This window comes from Cherax quadricarinatus, chromosome 29, assembly GCF_038502225.1.
Source record: "Cherax quadricarinatus isolate ZL_2023a chromosome 29, ASM3850222v1, whole genome shotgun sequence".
NCBI classification, from domain to species: Eukaryota; Metazoa; Arthropoda; class Malacostraca; order Decapoda; family Parastacidae; genus Cherax; species Cherax quadricarinatus.
Genome location: NC_091320.1, coordinates 25117007 through 25137914, shown reverse-complemented (window position 1 = coordinate 25137914; position 20908 = coordinate 25117007). Strand labels below are relative to the sequence as shown.

General features: G+C 38.8%; 1 protein-coding gene across 1 annotated transcript in view; it reads right to left on the bottom strand.

Annotated features, from left to right (window-relative positions):
* The window catches only part of Neurl4 (neuralized E3 ubiquitin protein ligase 4), a 54981-nt gene that overhangs the window by 20299 nt on the left and 13774 nt on the right, over window positions 1–20908 (bottom strand). Inside the window, exon 2 of the mRNA XM_070089655.1 lies at window positions 102–203. Coding sequence (XP_069945756.1) covers window positions 102–203 — 102 coding nt within the window. The remainder of the gene's footprint in view (window positions 1–101; window positions 204–20908) is intronic.

The window sequence follows — 20908 nt, the reverse complement described above, 5'->3', positions numbered from 1 at the left end:
CTTGAAAGGAATTTCCCACATTAGAACACAAAGGGTAATAGTACTGTATATATAAATTACAGCACTATAAATTGCATTACCCAAAAAATAATGGTACTTGCCCATGTTCCTCCACGTAAATCTGTAGCTGTAATTGGAATGTCGATAACATCTGGGTTGCATACCGTCACACCTATCTCGATACTTCCACTCCATGTATTCAGCTGTGTAGAAATAAAATTATACAAAAGACTGAAGTATACCAAGCGTTAACTAATAGTGTACATAAACTTTAAACTAAACATGATACAGACAGATATATAGAATGTGAGGTGCTAAGAATAGATACAGAATTTGGCAAAAATGCCAACAAGGATGTAGGAAAGTATAGTAACTAAAATAGGATTAGACTTCATCTGAAGATGTTTTGACCAGTCAAGGGTTCTCTCAAAACAAATCCTTGACTCAGCAAATCAACATCATTCAGTGTCTTTTGCCCATCTAGGTGCTCTTCTACATGGATAGATACATAAGAATTAGAAATCAAATATAGTACAGTACTATACCTTACTGTTGTAAGGAAGATCATGATCAACAAAACTAGAATAAACCTTGTTACAGTGTAGTTCTCAGAATTTACAGTAATTTAATCTTGAAGAATTAAACAAGGAACAGTTTTAAATTATAATATGAAGCCTGAATTAAATCAGATCTATTATCCATGTCTGATGCTCAGTTTTCCCAGGAACTCCTTTCCCTGGAAGAGAACACTACAGAAAGATACAGATAATGCCTCTACATAAGTCTTATCTGAACACCTATACCCTTTATGCCAACAGAAGACCTATCGACTAAGTAATCCTCCACATTCCTTTTCCATGAAGATGTTTACCTAATCATCTGCACTGCACTTTAGATAATGGTATATATGTATATTCCTAATGAGCCTACCATCAGCCAGTCTCTGCAAACATCCACAACACCACGAATATAAGAACATAAGAAAGAAGGAACACTGCTGCAGGCCTACTGGCCCATGCAAGGCAGGTCCAAGTCATGTCCCAGCTTAAACCAATGACCCACCTAGTCAGGTCAGATTATATCCACTTAACCCTTTGACTGTTTTCGACGTATAAATACGTCTTACGAGCCAATGTTTCTGACGTATATATACTCAATAATTCTAGCGGCTTCAAATCAAGTGGGAGAAAGCTGGTAGGCCCACATGTGAGAGAATGGGTCTGTGTGGTCAGTGTGCACCACATAAAAAAAATCCTGCAGCACACATTGCGTAATGAGAAAAAAAAACTGATCGTTTTTTTGGAATAAAACGCCGACTTTGAGGTGTATTTTCGTATAGTATTTATCGTTGTATTCGCGTTTTCATGGTCTTAGGTGATAAAATGGAAAACATATTACAGAAATAGAGATGATTTTCATTACTTTTACGATGAAAACGACCTTGAAACTGAGCTCAAAGTAGCGGAAATGTTCGATTTTTACCAATGTTCAAGAGTAAATAAATCACACCACACGACCAATACACGTCAACTGGGGAGTCTAATATTCTTTCACTAGTGCACTGATATTATTTATACCATTTTTACAATAATGCAGTCGTCTGCATAACAGTAAATTTTGTATTTTTTTGTATGAATAAAATATCAAAATAGAAAGCAATAATAATATAAGAGGGGCCTAGAGATGTGACTAATGAACAGAGCATATGTTATTTTAGTGCCACGAATGTTTACCTTGTTTATTCTGGACCCTATTTTGAAATTGGCATCTTTTTTATTTTGCGTGAAATTGGCCAAATTGCCAATTTCTGACCACCATATTGGGTAGTCCAAATTAGTAAATGGTAGGTTTCTTGTACTCAGCTGATAGATAAAATGGAGTTCTAAAGAAATAGCTATGAGTTTGGTCAACTGGAACAAGAATTGGCTGAAAATAGGGTCCGGCGAAAGCGATACGCATAAACCCAATGCATAACCCACCAAATTTAGTCAGGTCAGATTATAGTTTCAGAGAGGGGCCTGAAACAGTCAAAGGGTTAAGGAGCATGGCATCAGACCTATTAGCACAAGCTAGTCAGATCCAATTCACACCCACCCACACCCACTCATGTATCTATCCAACCTATTTTCAAAACTACACAACATCTTAGCTTCTATGACAGTACTCGGGAGTTTGTTCCACTCATCCACAACTCTATTCCCAAACCAGTGCTTTCCTATATCCTTCCTGATTCTGAATTTTTCAAACTTGAAACCACTGCTTTGAGTCCTGTCTTGACTAGATATTTTTAGCATGCTATTTACATTCCTTTTATTTATTCCTGTTTTCCATTTATACACCTCAATCATATCCCCCCCAATTCTACATCTTTCTAGAGAGTGCAGATTCAGGGCCCTCAGTCTATCCTCAGAGGGAAGATTTCTGATACATGTAATCAACTTTGTCATCCTCCTTTGTATGTTTTCCAGTGCATTAATATCCATTCTGTAATACGGTGACCAAAACTGTGCAGCATAATCTAAATGAGCCCTAACCAAAGACATATAGAGTTAAAGAACAACCTGAGGACTCCTATTATTTACGCTCCTTGATATGAAGCCAAGGATTCTGCTTGCTTTATTGTGAGCACTTATGCACTGTTGTCTTGGTTTCAGAACTCCCAAATCCTTTTCACAATCAGTAATATTAACCCTTTGACTGTCGCGGCCAAATCCTTTTCACAATCAGTAATATTAAGATCTACATTATTTAGTTTATATGTGGCATGGTTACTTTTTTTCCAATGTTTAGAACTTTGCATTTGTCTATATTAAACTGCATCTGCCACTTCTCTGACCACTGCATCAGACCATTCAGATCTTCCTGGAGTGCTCTAATGCCCTCAGTAAAATGAATTAGGCAACCTATTTTGGTGTCATCAGCAAACTTGCTTATGTCGCTATTTATTCGCTCATCAATGTTGTTTATACAAATTGTGAATAGCAAAGGGCCCAACACCGACCCCTGTGGAACACCACTAGTGATGCGCCCTCACTTTGATTTCTCCCCACTGATACAAACTCTCTGCTGCCTATTTGTCAACCACACCTCTACCCAGGAAAAAAAAAATTTCCGCCTATTCCGTATGCCTCAATTTTCCTCAACAGCCTCTGATGTGGAACTCTATCAAAAGTCTTAACCCTTTGACTGTCGCGGCCGTATATATACGTCTTACGAGGTACCGTGTTTGACGTATATATACTCATAAATTCTAGCGGCTTCAAATCAAGCAGGAGAAAGCTGGTAGGCCCACATGTGAGAGAATGGGTCTGTGTGGTCAGTGTGCACCATATAAAAAAAATCTTGGAGCACGCAGTGCATAATGAGAAAAAAAAAACTCCGATCGTTTTTTAATTAAAATGTAGACTTTGTGGTCTATTTTCGTATAGTATTTATGGTTGTATTCTCGTTTTCTTGGTCTCATTTGATAGAATGGAAAATATATTATAGAAATAGAGGTGATTTTGATTGATTTTACTATAAAAAGAACCTAGAAATGGAGCTCAAAGTAGGGGAAATGTTTGATTTTTGCCAATGTTCAAAAGTAAACAGATGATGCCATTGTCCAATAAATGTCCAACTAGCCATTCTAATATGCAGTCATGAATGGGTTGATGTTATTTATACAATTATTACAGTACTGCAGTAGTCTGCATAATAGTAAGTCTTCTATTTTTTGTTTGAATAAAAATTCAAAATAGAAAGCAAGAGTAATATCAGAGGAGCCTGGAGACGTGACTGATGAACAAAGAAAATGTTATTTTAGAGCCAGGAATGTCTGCATTGTTCATTCTGGACCATATTTTGAAATTGTCATATTTTTTAGTTTTCGTGAAATTGGCCAAATTGCAAATATCTGACCACATTATTAGGTAGTTGAAATCGGTAAATGGGCAGTTTCTTGTACTCAATCGATAGAAAAAATGGAGTTCTAAAGAAATAGCTATGAGGTTGGGCGACTGGAACAATGAAATTAGCCGAAAATAGGGCTCAAAGTGGGCGAAATCGCCGATTTGTAAACAGTGCCGAGGTCGCTAACTTCGCGAGAGCATAATTCCGTCAGTTTTCCATCAAATTTCGTTTTTTTGGTGTCATTACAATCGGGAAAAGATTCTCTATCATTTCATAAGAAAAAATAATTTTTTTTTTTTTAAATTTTGTGACACCATGAGACACCTCAGGATTGGGGGTTGCGACAGTCAAAGGGTTAATGAACACCACTCACCACCCAGGTCTCTCGCCTCTGTCATCTACATATTCTATATACAGTGGACCCCCGGTTCGCGATGCTATCGGTATCCGATAAATCCGGTAACCAATGCATTGTATCACAGAGAACTTGCCTCGGTTCCCGTTACAAAACCCGGAATGTGATGCAGTTCGTACGAGACGTGTCCACGTGTGGCCTGAACTGCCCCGTGTGTGCCAGTGTTTACAAGCCAGCCAGTGTGCGCGCATCTAAGGATACATTCGGTACATTCCATATTATCCATATTATCACTGTTTTTGGTGCTTGTTTCTGCAAAATAAGTCACCATGGGCCCCAAGAAAGCTCCTAGTGCCAACCCTTCGAGACCAAGGGTGCTATTGACTGTTGAAATGAAGAAAGAGATAATTGCAAAGTACGAAAGTGGAGTGCGTGTGTCGAAGCTGGTCAGCTTGTATAGTAAACCCCAATCAACCATCTCTACTATAGTGAGCAGGAAAACGGCAATCAAGAAAGCTGTTCTTGCAAAAGGTGCAACTGTGATTACGAAACAGCGACCACAAGTGTTAGAAAATGTTGAGAGACTGTTAGTGGTGTGGATAAATGAAAAACAGATAGCAGGAGATAGCATCTCTCAAGCGATCATTTGTGAAAAGGCTAAGCAGTTGCATGACGATTTGGTAAAAAAAATTGCTTGCAACTAGTGGTGATATGAGTGAATTTAAGGCCAGCAAAGGTTGGTTTGAAAGATTTAAGAGTCGTAGTGGCATACATAGTGTGATTAGGCATGGTGACTATTACACTGACAATGTTGTGAAACACTTTAGGAAAGTCATAAAGGAACGAGAGGTACAGGCCTCTATGGACAGATATGTTGTGCGACAGAAGTCCAGTGACCCTCAAGCTGGTCCTAGTGGCATTAAAAGAAGAAGGGAAGTAACCCCAGAAAAGGATTTGACACCTCAAGTCCTAATGGAAGGGAATTCCCCTTCTAAACACTAAGACCATCCACACTCTCTCCTCCTCCCATCCCATCAATCATCACAAGATCTTCAATAAAGGTAAGTGTCAGGTAATTGTACATGTCTTCTTCAGTTTGTGTGTATTAAAATTAATATTTCATGTGGTAAAAAAAATTTTTTTTCATACTTTTGGGTATCTTGCACGGATTAATTTGATTTCCATTATTTCTTATGGGGAAAATTGATTCGCTTTCCGATAATTTTGGTTTACGATGAGCTCTCAGGAACGGATTAATATCGTGAACCGGGGGTCCACTGTACTTCTCTATTACTTATTCCTCCCTTTCTAATCAATCTAAATCACACACATTTCTTAAAGTGATCCCTTAAATTCCCGTATGTCTTAAGGTGAGTACACTTAGAAAGCGTGTTTGTCTAATGATAAGCAGACAGAGAACTGACCTTTCAACAATCCTAGACAAAGCAAAACATTGCCAGAGTAAAATGTTGCATTAGTTGTAACTGTGTCCTTTTTCTTAACATATTGTTGGTAATTCTATGCCAAGACCTACACGAGTCAGAAGCTTCACATAAACATAATAATCATTGATCTGGGTTGGAAGAAGTACTGTGTAATCATTTTTTTCACATCCCCATTAACATTTCTACCTCTCAAATGCCTATTAAGGACTCAATCACTGCCCTTGTACTTCCTTATTTTCTCCACATTGTTCCTGAGCTGGACCATACACAGTACTGTAGGTATCAAATAGTACAGGTCCTCCATCACAAATCTGGCATCATTGGGACCTACAGTGTGCTGGATTACTGAGTTTGCCGAATTACAGAGTGGTTAGGTTAGAATACACTTAATAAAATTAACCAACTTGACTTACACTGTTCATTGAACATCGGCAAAATTCAAACATTTCCGCTACTTTGAGCTCAATTTCAAGGTACTTTTCATCATGAAAGCAATCAAAATCATGTCTATTTCTGTAATATATCTTCCATCCTATCAAACGAGTCCAAAAAAATGAGAATACAACCATAAAAACCTTACGAAAATATACTGCAAAGAGGCGGCTAATGGCTGAGAAGTTAACTTCCTTATTTATCGTCCGTCTTTTTTATTTTTGTTGTACATTAAGAAGCATCTTTCCATCATACACTGCCCAAGTTTCAGTGAGATAGCCCAACAAACAACCGAGAAAAAAAAAAATTAACAAAAATCATATATGGCAAGCCTAAGCCAGGTACTGGAAATAAGTCACTTTGACTTTTCTGGGTTATCCTAGGTTCTCTATACATACACTGCTATGTATGATAATCTATGTAACTGTATTTGTGTATACCTGAATAAACTTATTTACTTCTAGTCTGTCAACTGAGTACACAAGAAACCGCCCATTCACTTATTTCAACTACCCAATAAAGTGGTCAGAAATTGGCAATTTGGCCGATTTCACACAAATTTCAACAGATGCCAATTTCAAAATAGGGTCCAGAATAAACAATGCAGACATTCCTGGCACTAAAATAACATTTTCTCTGTTCATTAGTCACGGCTACAGGCCCCTCTTATATTACTCTTGCTTACCATTTGGAATTTTTTTTCACAAAAAATAGAAGATTTACTGTTATGCACTACTGCATTATTGTAATAATTGTATAAATAATGTCAATCCATTCTTGACTCCGTATTGGAATTTAGACTGGCAGGCGGACAGGTATTGGACGGTGATGTCATTTGTTTACTCTTGAGCTTCACTAAAGAATAGAACATTTTCGCTACTGTGAGCGCAATTTCAAGGTACTTTTCGTCATGAAAGCAATCAAAATCATATCTATTTCTGTAATATATCTTTCATTCTATCAAATGAGACAGAAAAAATGAGAATATAACCATAACAACCATACAAAAATATACCGCTAAGCGGCCGCTAATGGCTGAGAAGTGAACTCTGCTATTTATGGTCTGATTTCTTTCATTTTTGGTGTACTACGTGAAGAAGTATCTTTCCATCATACATTGCCCAAGTTTGAATAAGATAACCCAACAAACAACTGACTGTGAAACAAAAACCTGTAACTGTTTTGCATGATGGTAGGATTGCTGGTTTCTTTTTCTGTCTCATAAACACGCTAGATAACAGGGATATCTTGCTACTCCTACTTACACTTTGGTCACACTTCACAGACACGCACATGCATATATATATATACATACATCTAGGTTTTTCTCCTTTTTCTAAATAGCTCTTGTTCTTTTTATTTCTTCTATTGTCCATGGGGAAGTGGAAAAGAATCTTTCCTCCGTAAGCCATGCGTGTCGTATGAGGCGACTAAAATGCCGGGAGCAATGGGCTAGTAACCCCTTCTCCTGTATACATTTACTAAAAAAGAGAAGAAGAAAAACTTTATAAAACTGGGATGCTTAAATGTGCGTGGATGTAGTGCGGATGACAAGAAACAGATGACTGCTGATGTTATGAATGAAAAGAAGTTGGATGTCCTGGCTCTAAGCGAAACAAAGCTGAAGGGGGTAGGAGAGTTTCAGTGGGGGGAAATAAATGGGATTAAATCTGGAGTATCTGAGAGAGTTAGAGCAAAGGAAGGGGTAGCAGTAATGTTAAATGATCAGTTATGGAAGGAGAAAAGAGAATATGAATGTGTAAATTCAAGAATTATGTGGATTAAAGTAAAGGTTGGATGCGAGAAGTGGGTCATAATAAGCGTGTATGCACCTGGAGAAGAGAGGAATGCAGAGGAGAGAGAGAGATTTTGGGAGATGTTAAGTGAATGTATAGGAGCCTTTGAACCAAATGAGAGAGTAATTGTGGTAGGGGACCTGAATGCTAAAGTAGGAGAAACTTTTAGAGAGGGTGTGGTAGGTAAGTTTGGGGTGCCAGGTGTAAATGATAATGGGAGCCCTTTGATTGAACTTTGTATAGAAAGGGGTTTAGTTATAGGTAATACATATTTTAAGAAAAAGAGGATAAATAAGTATACACGATATGATGTAGGGCGAAATGACAGTAGTTTGTTGGATTATGTATTGGTAGATAAAAGACTGTTGAGTAGACTTCAGGATGTACATGTTTATAGAGGGGCCACAGATATATCAGATCACTTTCTAGTTGTAGCTACACTGAGAGTAAAAGGTAGATGGGATACAAGGAGAATAGAAGCATCAGGGAAGAGAGAGGTGAAGGTTTATAAACTAAAAGAGGAGGCAGTTAGGGTAAGATATAAACAGCTATTGGAGGATAGATGGGCTAATGAGAGCATAGGCAATGGGGTCGAAGAGGTATGGGGTAGGTTTAAAAATGTAGTGTTAGAGTGTTCAGCAGAAGTTTGTGGTTACAGGAAAGTGGGTGCAGGAGGGAAGAGGAGCGATTGGTGGAATGATGATGTAAAGAGAGTAGTAAGGGAGAAAAAGTTAGCATATGAGAAGTTTTTACAAAGTAGAAGTGATGCAAGGAGGGAAGAGTATATGGAGAAAAAGAGAGAGGTTAAGAGAGTGGTGAAGCAATGTAAAAAGAGAGCAAATGAGAGAGTGGGTGAGATGTTATCAACAAATTTTGTTGAAAATAAGAAAAAGTTTTGGAGTGAGATTAACAAGTTAAGAAAGCCTAGAGAACAAATGGATTTGTCAGTTAAAAATAGGAGAGGAGAGTTATTAAATGGAGAGTTAGAGGTATTGGGAAGATGGAGGGAATATTTTGAGGAATTGTTAAATGTTGATGAAGATAGGGAAGCTGTGATTTCGTGTATAGGGCAAGGAGGAATAACATCTTGTAGGAGTGAGGAAGAGCCAGTTGTGAGTGTGGGGGAAGTTCGTGAGGCAGTAGGTAAAATGAAAGGGGGTAAGGCAGCCGGGATTGATGGGATAAAGATAGAAATGTTAAAAGCAGGTGGGGATATAGTTTTGGAGTGGTTGGTGCAATTATTTAATAAATGTATGGAAGAGGGTAAGGTACCTAGGGATTGGCAGAGAGCATGCATAGTTCCTTTGTATAAAGGCAAAGGGGATAAAAGAGAGTGCAAAAATTATAGGGGGATAAGTCTGTTGAGTGTACCTGGTAAAGTGTATGGTAGAGTTATAATTGAAAGAATTAAGAGTAAGACGGAGAATAGGATAGCAGATGAACAAGGAGGCTTTAGGAAAGGTAGGGGGTGTGTGGACCAGGTGTTTACAGTGAAACATATAAGTGAACAGTATTTAGATAAGGCTAAAGAAGTCTTTGTGGCATTTATGGATTTGGAAAAGGCGTATGACAGGGTGGATAGGGGGGCAATGTGGCAGATGTTGCAAGTGTATGGTGTAGGAGGTAGGTTACTGAAAGCAGTGAAGAGTTTTTACGAGGATAGTGAGGCTCAAGTTAGAGTATGTAGGAAAGAGGGAAATTTTTTCCCAGTAAAAGTAGGCCTTAGACAAGGATGTGTGATGTCACCGTGGTTGTTTAATATATTTATAGATGGGGTTGTAAGAGAAGTAAATGCGAGGGTCTTGGCAAGAGGCGTGGAGTTAAAAGATAAAGAATCACACACAAAGTGGGAGTTGTCACAGCTGCTCTTTGCTGATGACACTGTGCTCTTGGGAGATTCTGAAGAGAAGCTGCAGAGATTGGTGGATGAATTTGGTAGGGTGTGCAAAAGAAGAAAATTAAAGGTGAATACAGGAAAGAGTAAGGTTATGAGGATAACAAAAAGATTAGGTGATGAAAGATTGAATATCAGATTGGAGGGAGAGAGTATGGAGGAGGTGAACGTATTCAGATATTTGGGAGTGGACGAGTCAGCAGATGGGTCTATGAAAGATGAGGTGAATCATAGAATTGATGAGGGAAAAAGAGTGAGTGGTGCACTTAGGAGTCTGTGGAGACAAAGAACTTTGTCCTTGGAGGCAAAGAGGGGAATGTATGAGAGTATAGTTTTACCAACGCTCTTATATGGGTGTGAAGCGTGGGTGATGAATGTTGCAGCGAGGAGAAGGCTGGAGGCAGTGGAGATGTCATGTCTGAGGGCAATGTGTGGTGTGAATATAATGCAGAGAATTCGTAGTTTGGAAGTTAGGAGGAGGTGCGGGATTACCAAAACTGTTGTCCAGAGGGCTGAGGAAGGGTTGTTGAGGTGGTTCGGACATGTAGAGAGAATGGAGCAAAACAGAATGACTTCAAGAGTGTATCAGTCTGTAGTGGAAGGAAGGCGGGGTAGGGGTCGGCCTAGGAAGGGTTGGAGGGAGGGGGTAAAGGAGGTTTTGTGTGCGAGGGGCTTGGACTTCCAGCAGGCATGCGTGAGCGTGTTTGATAGGAGTGAATGGAGACAAATGGTTTTTAATACTTGACGTGCTGTTGGAGTGTGAGCAAAGTAACATTTATGAAGGGATTCAGGGAAACCGGCAGGCCGGACTTGAGTCCTGGAGATGGGAAGTACAGTGCCTGCACTCTGAAGGAGGGGTGTTAATGTTGCAGTTTAAAAACTGTAGTGTAAAGCACCCTTCTGGCAAGACAGTGATGGAGTGAATGATCGTGAAAGTTTTTCTTTTTCGGGCCACCCTGCCTTGGTGGGAATCGGCCAGTGTGATAATAAAATAAATAATAATAATAATAATATCATCTTTATTTACTACACGTACATGTACAAGGTATACAGGCCTAGCTGACATCAGTGACATACTACTGTGTAGAAAGGCACTTGTTATGCTGAGTATTTCAAGAAAATTAGGTCAGTGTCCCAGGATAACACCCACACTAGTCGACTAACACCCAGGTATCCATTTACTGATGGGTAAACATAGAACATAGACAACAGGTGTAAAGAAACACACCTAATGTTTCTACCCTGGCTGGGAATCGAATATTTACCAAAAATCACATATGGCTAACCCAAGCCAGGTACTAAAAGTAAGCCATGTTGACTTTTTTGGGGTTATCCTAGGTTCTCTACACATATGCTGCTGTGTGTGATAATCTATAGAGAGAAAATAACTTTTTTGTTTCATCTTTATGGTGGAGTACGAGTGTATATCATAGTTAGCCCTGTCCTATACTCCGTTTTCTCTAATATAAGCCACCAAGACAAGTATAGGAGAATAAGTAAGTAAGTTTATTCAGGCATACACAAATACAGTTACATAGAATTATCATACATAGCAGCATATGTGTAGAGAACCTAGGATAACCCAAAAAAGTCAGACAGAGTGACTTATTTCCATTGGGGTCCTTTTACCTTATTATAATATAAAGGTTATAATATTTTCTTATTATTCTACAATGAAGATAACATCTTATTATCATACTAAAAAGACTATCTACTACACCAAGGTCATTAAGACTATCTACAATACGAGGGTCATTACTAGGAATAAGGTAAAATTTACACGTATGTTAGCTAAAAAATAGAAAATCATTCCCCTCCCTTTCTGTAGCTACATTCACCAGACACCTTTTGGCACTCTTCTTGAACTGGTTCATGCTATGACTGGCTTTGACATGTGCGGGCAGTCTGTTTCATTCCTTTATTGCTGTACAATAAAAGGCGTTTGAAGCCTGGCCACTGACTGTGGGTACTACAAAGTTGTGCTCTCTCCCCCTAGTACTATGATTGCTTTGGTTCCCAACCTTGACAAAATTGACAGCAAGATATTCTGGACATTGTTTGTGAGCAATTTTATAAACATGATTTAGCTTCAGTTGTTTTACTCTGTCTTCAACATCCAGCATATCCAACTGCTGTAATTCATCCTGGCCTACATGTTCTCTTGGTCCCAGCCCCAGGATGAATCTTACGATTTTGTTCTGGGTGATTTGCAGTCTATCTTTCAGTTTTTTTGTCAAGGCAGAGTACCAAGAAGAGCAAGCGTAATCCATATGGCATTGTATAAGGGCTAGACATAGGGTCCTGCGAGCCTCAGTAGGTAGACACTGTGCTTGTCTATACAGGAACTTCAGTCTGGCATTCGCTTTCTTTACTACACTCTTCCCTATCAATTCTCCTGACATGCATGGGTCAAAGGGGATTCCCAAATATTTTACTGATGAAACCAAAGTGATGGGCTCCCCATTACATTGAACATTAAAATTATTTACCCTTCTCAGTTTATGTTTCGTGCCAAAGAGAATGGCTTCAGTTTTCCCTAGGTGTAATGATAGTTTGTTGTCTACTAACCATTGCCTGCAGGACTCCAGTTCCAGTGTTAAAACATTAGCAATATCTTGTGGGTCTTTACCTGACACTAACAGAGCACTGTCATCTGCATACAGTAGGAGTTTGCACTTGACACTGATAGGCATATCATTGACATAACATAAGAATAATAAGGGACCCAGAATACTACCTTGGGGAACTCCACATGTTATCGGCAGGGGTTCTGATTCTGTTTTGTTGATTTTGACTATTTGTCTCCTGTTGCTAAGGTAGGACTTAAACCAGTCTACAGAACCTATACCGATAGCTTGAAGTTTATTACATAATATATTGTGGTTGACAGTATCGAAGGCCTTTTGCAGGTCTAAGGTTACCATACCTATGAGGTTCCCCTTTGACATTTCAGTTCTCAGGTAATCCATCAGATTAATAAGGGAGGTGTCGGTTGAGTAGGATCTTCTAAAGCCCGATTGATAGCTATGGAGAATGTTGTCGTCATTAAGGTACTTAACTACTTGAGAATACACCGCCCTCTCTAGAATTTTAGATATTATACTGAGTATACTAACAGGCCTATAGTTGCTTACATCAGACCTACTATTTTTCTTGAAGATAGGAGTAACTCTGGCCTCCTTGAACCCCTCCGGTACGGCATTAGTGGTGATTGATAGATTTATTATGTGAGCAATAGGGATTGACAGTTCAGAAGCACCATCTTTTAGGAACTTAGACGGGATGTTATCAGGGCCTGTGCTCTTAGTTGGGTTTAACCTGCTTAGTTCTTTTTGAATAAAGTCATGAGATACACTTACTAGTTGACAACTGTTTGGGGTTACCCCTTTATTGGTATAGTATGTTTGAAACTTATCAGAGTCTGTGTTAAGGTATTTGATGCAGCTGGTAGTTTACTTACTAGTGTTGATGCAACAGATGTGTAGTATGAATTAAAGCAATTTGCCACCTTAGATGTTTCGTGGCGTACCTCATTATCGATAGTGAGTACTATGTTAGACCTATCTACTGGCTATACCCCAACTGTTTTAGTTGTTGCCAGAGCTTTCTGGGGTTATGCTTATACTCTTCAATTTTTGAGCAGTAGTGCTTTGCCTTTGCTCCTCCTATAAGTCTCTGTACTCTGTTCCTCACCCTTTGGAATCCATTTAGTGCTGCAATATCCTGTCTGTTTGCTTTAAATCTTTTTAGCAGCTGGTCTCTGAATTTCATATTATCTAATATCTCAGTATTCATCCAGGGTTCAGTTCTTCGTTTAATTCTAACCTCTTTAACTGGTGCAATATTATCAAGGATGGTAGTGAACATTGTTTTGAATTTTTCCCAGGCATCGTTTACGTCTGTGCAACTTGTTATCTCTGTCCAGTCACAATTGTGTAGCCTATTTACCAGTGTTTCTTTACTGTAGTTTCTAGTTGACCTCATTTTTATTGTCCTGTGTAGGCCTATCCTATCCCTAGTGATGTTCCTGGTGCAGTAAATGATGAAATGATCACTAAGACCTGTGGTAATGACGCCTGACTGACTAATGTTCTCAGAGCGGTTACAAAGTATGTGGTCAATTAGGGTGGCTGAGAACTGTGTGATCCGGGTTGGAGTATTAATTAGTTGAGTGTAACTATTTAATCCTAGAATTTGCTTATACCTTTTGCATAGCCCGTTACAGTGGACCCCCGCATAACGATCACCTCCGAATGCAACCAATTATGTAAGTGTATTTATGTAAGTGCGTTTGTACGTGTATGTTTGGGGGTCTGAAATGGACTAATCTACTTCACAATATTCCTTATGGGAACAAATCCGGTCAGTACTGGCACCTGAACATACTTCTGGAGTGAAAAAATATCGTTAACCGGGGGTCCACTGTATTTTGCTGCTGAAAACAGATATTGAAGTCGCCCAGTATTATTGTCTCGCAATTGTTTTCAACTCCGGACAAGACTCTGGAAAAGTCTTCTAAGAACTGGTCCTGGGTAGGAGGGCGGTAACTAGTTCCTACTAAGATGGGTTTGGTCTTAGGAAGCAGCACTTCAAACCATAGAATCTCCAGTTTATTATTTAAATCAGGTCTTGGGTTGTAAGCTAAGTCATTTCTAATGTAGGCACAGACTCCACCACCCTTTCTGTTCCTATCTAAGCGTTTTATATTGTAACCATCTATTTTGACCTCGTCGTCAGTCACCGTATCATCTAACCAAGATTCAGAGATGGTTATAACTGCCGCCCTAATTTTGTTAGCTAGAATCCTAATCTCTGCCAATTTAGGAAGAAGTGATCTTGCATTGACATGAATAAAGTGAAGGCCTGTTTTCATAAAACAATCATAATCATCAATATATGGCAATGGGTCATTTGTATTAAAATTAGGTAAATCAATGTCATCACTGCTAAAGGGTAACTGTGCCAAAGTGCATTTGTTACACACAAAATGAATTCTGGCACCGTTGCTATAATTGTACATACATCCATCATGCACCCACCCCTTACACATTTTACATAAGGTGCCTTTTCTGTTTTTCATGCATACTTTAGTACAGTGTATGCACCTGTTTGGTAGTGTTTGAGATAATAATGGCTGTATTGTCTCACATTGACCTATGTATGCATTACATATGGAGTTAAGGTTATCAATGCTAGCTACTAGACCGTCATTATCGCCGTCATTTATCTGTCTGTTTTGCCTCTGCACAATAGTTTGAGGTCCTGGATTAATTTGGATATCACCACTTAAGAGCGCTACAATAAGAGCTGTGTGCCACTGTTTTTGTTTGGGTATGCGGTGTTGCCATACCTTGCGGCGATAGTGATATTTACTTTTCTGGTAGGATGGCAACTGTTGGGCTTTTACTGTCTAGGGCGCTGTTACTCCATTCACCTTTTCCAGCCCCCATGGTATTTGTTTACCATATCCTCTTCATAACTCTGTCGAACTGCTCGGTGTTATGCCAAATATTATTCATTCTGGAGTATTTAACATGTTTTATGTTATTTATATTGTTTCTTATGTCATATTAGATCAATTGTGATAGGCAAATAAGCTGTAGTGTTGATATTAGCATAATAATAAAGCATATTCTCCTGCTTCATGAGACTGAGCTCATGGCAACTGACAGTGGCTTCAAAGCCACCTTATCTTTAATGGATAATGTACTGTGTAGGTGCTTTACATAATGAGAAGCATTTCTTTTATTCATTGGAACCATGGCTAGGGCTAAAAGTAAGCAGGTTAAAACAATAAATGGAGAAAAAGAAATTGTAATGACTCATGCAGCAAGTAGTGCCACCAAACAGTACCAGCAGGTTGGTGTGGCGACCCTGGAAATTTGAAATTATGCTAGCCAAAATTAGTGCCGAATAACTGAAGGAACCGAATAACTGATTGCCGGATTTGTGATGGTGGACCTGTATTTGCTTTCTTTGATGTCTTCCAATTTTTCACCATCCATTGTATTACAGTCCATTACATTCTTGCTCTTTTAAAACTTCACCTTGTTCTTACCAGCATTTACCTTTCTTAGACTGCAAAGCATGCAGAAATCATCCACTTTTTTTTCTGCCTTTTCATTTTTTTTTTTTTTTTTTTTTTTTTTGCCATTAACCCTTTGACTGTCGCAACCCCAAATCCTGAAATGTCTCCTGGTGTCGCAAAATATTTGATAAAAAAAATTATTTTTTTTATTGTGAAATGATAGAGAATCTTTTCCCAGGTAAACTCCAGGTAATGATAATGACACCAAAAGTACAAAATTTGATGGAAAATTTATGGAATTATGCTCTCGCGAAGTTAGCTACCTCGACGACATTTACCCATCGGCGATTTCGCCCACTTTGAGCCCTATTTTTGGCCAATTCCATTGTTCCAGTCGACCAAACTCATAGCTATTTTTTTTTAGAACTCCATTTGTTCTATCGACTGAGTACAAGAAACCGCCCATTTACCAACTTCAACTACCCAATAAAGTGGTCAGAAATTGGTAATTTGGCCAATTTCATGCAAATTAAAAAATATGTCAATTTCAAAATAGGGTCCAGAATGAACAATGCAGACATTCCTGGCACTAAAATAATATTTTCTCTGTTCATCAGTCACATCTCCAGGCCCCTGTTATAATACTCTTTCTTTCTATTTTAAATTTTTATTCACACAAAAAAATAGAAGATTTACTGTTAGGCAGACTACTGCAATATTGTAATAATTGTATAAATAACGTCAACCCATTCATGATTGCGTATTAGAATGGCTAGCTGGGCATTTATTGGACAATGATGTCATTTGTTTACTATTGAGCATCGGCAAAAATCAAACATTTCTGGAAAACCAATCAAAATCACTTCTATTTCTATAATATATTTTCCATTCTATCAAATGAGACCAAGAAAACAAGAATACAACCATAAATACTATATGAAAATACACCTCAAAGTCAGCGTTTTAATCCAAAAACACGGTCGGAGTTTTTTTTCTCATTATGCACTGCATGCTGCAGAATTTTTTTTTATAGTGTATACACTGACCACACAGAACCATTCTCTCACATGTGGGCCTACCAGCTTTCTCCTGCTCGATTTGAAGCCGCTATAATTTTTTAGTATATATGTCAAACACGTTGGCTCCTAAGACATACATTTACGACCAAAACAATCAAAGTGTTAATATCGAGTCAAGCAACACCATGTCTTTCCTCTCAAATGTAGCTCAGTCTACATTAGTTCCATCTGAGTATGTTAAAAAGTTGTGAGAACATTTCATGCTCCCTTCCAATTCAACACTTCATTTAAAATTTTCCATCAATCTTCCATTCATTTTCATAAATGTTCAATTTTCAAGATTTTATTGCAGCTAAACTAACAGTTTAATGCAAAACCTCAGGTAATTACTACTGAAATTTTATAATAAAAAATTAGAAATAGGGTGTTAATGATATAACTACATGTATAGTGAAGGAAAATACTAAGCCTATATGTATATTTTGAAAAGAAAAAAATGAAAAAGAAAAAAAATTGACAAAAACACTTAAGTGACACTGGAAGTGACCTCTTATGTTACCATATGAGAGGTCACTTGCAGAAACTTCAAACAATTATTTCTTGGTAAATTTTAACCCAATTTTCATGTTTTTTTCATGTTAAGTCAATGCCAAGGGTTAAAGTTTACTGTACTCCTTTCCAATTTTTATTTCCTCAATTTTTCAACAGTAGAGTAACTGTGCAAGACAGGTATACAATACCGACAAGATGAAAGTTAAGACACTTGTGCAACATCTGGTTATCTTTACTGTAGACTTTTCGCCATCCAGTGGCTTTATCAATACAGATTCTTGGACATAATAAGAAAACAGAAGAACTATATACAAAAGATGAGGTAATCAGTCCCTCAGCCTTGGAGGTGGTGTTTAGAGTGCCGTGGTTGTAGAGATTCTGAAGCACAGGCAAGGAGTAGAGTAGTAGCTGAAATTTGTCCTCACTGAACATGACATTGTTGTCAGTGGCCCACTACAAGACTTCATATATATCAACTTGAAGGATTACTGTGTCCTCAATGGATACCACCACTCTCATACAATTTCTAGTAACATCTGCAAAGGATGATATTGTGCTGTGATATGAGAATGATAAAATATTCAGGTGAATACTGTGTCTTGGAGAATAGAGCTCTTCACTGTGACAGCCCTTGATTTTACTCTGTCCATTACATGTATTACCCTTTGGGTTCTATTTGTCATGAAGTTAAATATCCAACTGCCTACTTTCCAATTATTCCTTTTGTAAGCATTTTGTGCATTATTATACAGTGGAACCTCAAATTTCGAACTTAATCCATTCGAAGAGTTTGAAAGGCGAAGCAATATTTCCCATAAGAAATAATGGAAATACAATTAATCCGTTCCAGAAATCCAAAAATATTCACAAAAAAATACATTTTATAGATAGTATTACGTTATAGTTTTACATAAACACAACAAATATAGTGTACAATTATTAATAAATTTAAATAAACATATAAAATAACATTTTTACTTACCTTCACTGAAGATTGGTGATGGCATCTGGAAGATAGGGAGGAGGAGAGGAGGAGTTGGGGTTAGTGTTTGGAAGGAGAATCCCCCCTCCATAAGGGCTTTAGGTATCAAAGCCCTCTCTGAGATTACTTCCCTTCTGTCTTTTAATGCCACTAGGACCAGCTTGAGAGCCACTGGACCTCTGTCTCACAAAATAACTGTCCACAGTCCTCTGTTTCTGGCATCTCTAAGATTTCCCTAAAATGGGACATGGTTTCGTCACTGAACTTGCTGCAAAGATAGCTTATTTCAGCTTGCTCAGGGTGGTACTTCTCCACAAACATTTGGACATCATTCCACTTGGTGCAAATCTCCTGAATCTTTGAAGAAGGCACCTCATCCACTCCTTCTTCCTCCTCCTCCTCTGAAGCAAGTTCCTAAGCTGTGGTCTGATACTGTTCCAGATGAAGCTCTTCCAGCTCTTCAGTGGTTAGCTCTTCCCTGTGGTCCTCTACCAACTCTTCCACATCCTCACCACTCACCTTCAGCCTCAGGGTGTTCCCCATTGCCACAATAGAGTCCACAACAGGCAGAAGGTCAGCCGGGTCAGGGACAGGGTCAGGGTCAGCCTCAAACCCTTCAAAATCCCTCTTTTGGACACAATCTGGCCACAATTGTCTCCAAGCAGAGTTCAAAGTCCTGGAAGTCACTCCCTCCCAAGCCTTACCTATAAGGCTTATGTAGCTGTAGATATTGAAGTGATTCCTCCAGAACTCTCTTAGGGTCAACTTAGTGTCTGTGGTCACTTCAAAGCACTTTTCAAACACTGCTTTTGTGTAGAGTTTTTTGAAGTTAGAAATGACCTGCTGGTCCATGGGTTGGAGGAGAGGAGTGGTGTTAGGAGGCAAGAACTTCAGTTATAAAACTGAAGTCCCTAGACAAGAGGTCAACTAAGTTTGGAGGATGAGCCGGAGCATTGTCCACTAACAGGAGGCACTTGAGTGGCAAATTATTGTCTAAGAGGTATTTTCTCACACTGGGGCCAAACACTTCATGGACCCACTCTTTGAAAATTTGCCTTGTGACCCATGCCTTATTATTTGCTTTCCACAAGACACATAACTTGTTCTTTATGACATTATTTTTCTTAAACACTCTGGGATTTTCTGAATGATACACAAGTAAAGGCACCACTAGCGTTAGCACAGAACAGAAGAGTTTGCCTGTCTTTCATACGCTTGTGTCCTGGGAGTGCCTTTTCCTCCTGAGTAATGTAGGTCCTCTTTGGCATTTTCTTCCAAAACAGGCCTGTTTTGTCACAACTGAACACTTGTTGGGGTTGGAATTTTTCAGTGTCTACGTAAACCTTAAACTCACGTACAAACTTCTCAGCCGCCCGCTTGTCTGAATTGGCTGCCTCACCATGCCTTACAACACTCTGTATGCCACTATGCTTCTTAAATCTGTCAACCTAGTCTCTGCTGGCCTTAAATCCAGGAGTTTTCTGTACCAGATCAGCATGCAACTTCCTTGCCTTTTCACAAATAATCATCTCAGAAACACTATCACCTGCCATCTCTTTATCCTTGATCCACACCAGCAACAACTTCTCAACCTGATCGACTGTTCGTGGGCTTTTTTTGGTTAGCATATTAACACCTTTCACAACATCAGCTTCCTTGATTTGTTCTTTCTTTGCCAGGATAGAAGCAATGGTCGACTTGTTTTTCCCATACATCCTGGCAAGCTCAACAAATCTCACACCACTCATGTTTCTGTATTATTTCCTCCTTCACATCTATGGTGTTTCTCACTTTCTTTACCACAGGGGTGCCACTAGCAAGTTTCTTTAGGCCCATGGTAGCTTATTTCACAGTCCCACAAGCACTAAACACAATGAATTAATCGTAAAATGTTTGAATGAGACCACAGGTTAGTGTTCACTCAAGCATCAACAAAGCCAGACTGGCTCACGGCGCCTGCGCAGGGACGCAGACAGAGCGGGCTGGCAGACAGGTCCAGTAACTGGCGGTTCGAAAATACGTAGTGGCGAGTTCGATAATAGGGACAAAATTGGTTCAAAAAAATCTGTCAATTTTCGAAGGGTTCGATAAGCGATACATTCGAAATTTGAGGTTCCATTGTACTATAGTTACACTTCCCAAAGGTTTTTGCAAAGTCTGTGTACATCTGAATTTTGTTTGTCTTCCAGTGTATCTAAGACCATATCATAAGAGTCCATCAACTGAGAATGCAGGATTAACCTGTTCTAAACCCATGTTACCCTGGGTTGCACAACTACTGTGAATGCATGTGATTAGAAACCTTGGTTCCAAGAACTATTTCAAAGATTTTTATGTAGAATATCAGCATTATTGGTTCATAGTTTTTTGCAACTGCTTTACCACCAGTTTCATGAAGTTGGGCTAAATCAGTGGTTTTTAGTCGCTATGTCTAGACTCCTTCATAGAATAAGACGTGATAGTGGTTTGTTGCAATAATATGGAGATCCATGAGTCTGGGCATGGGGAAGAGTC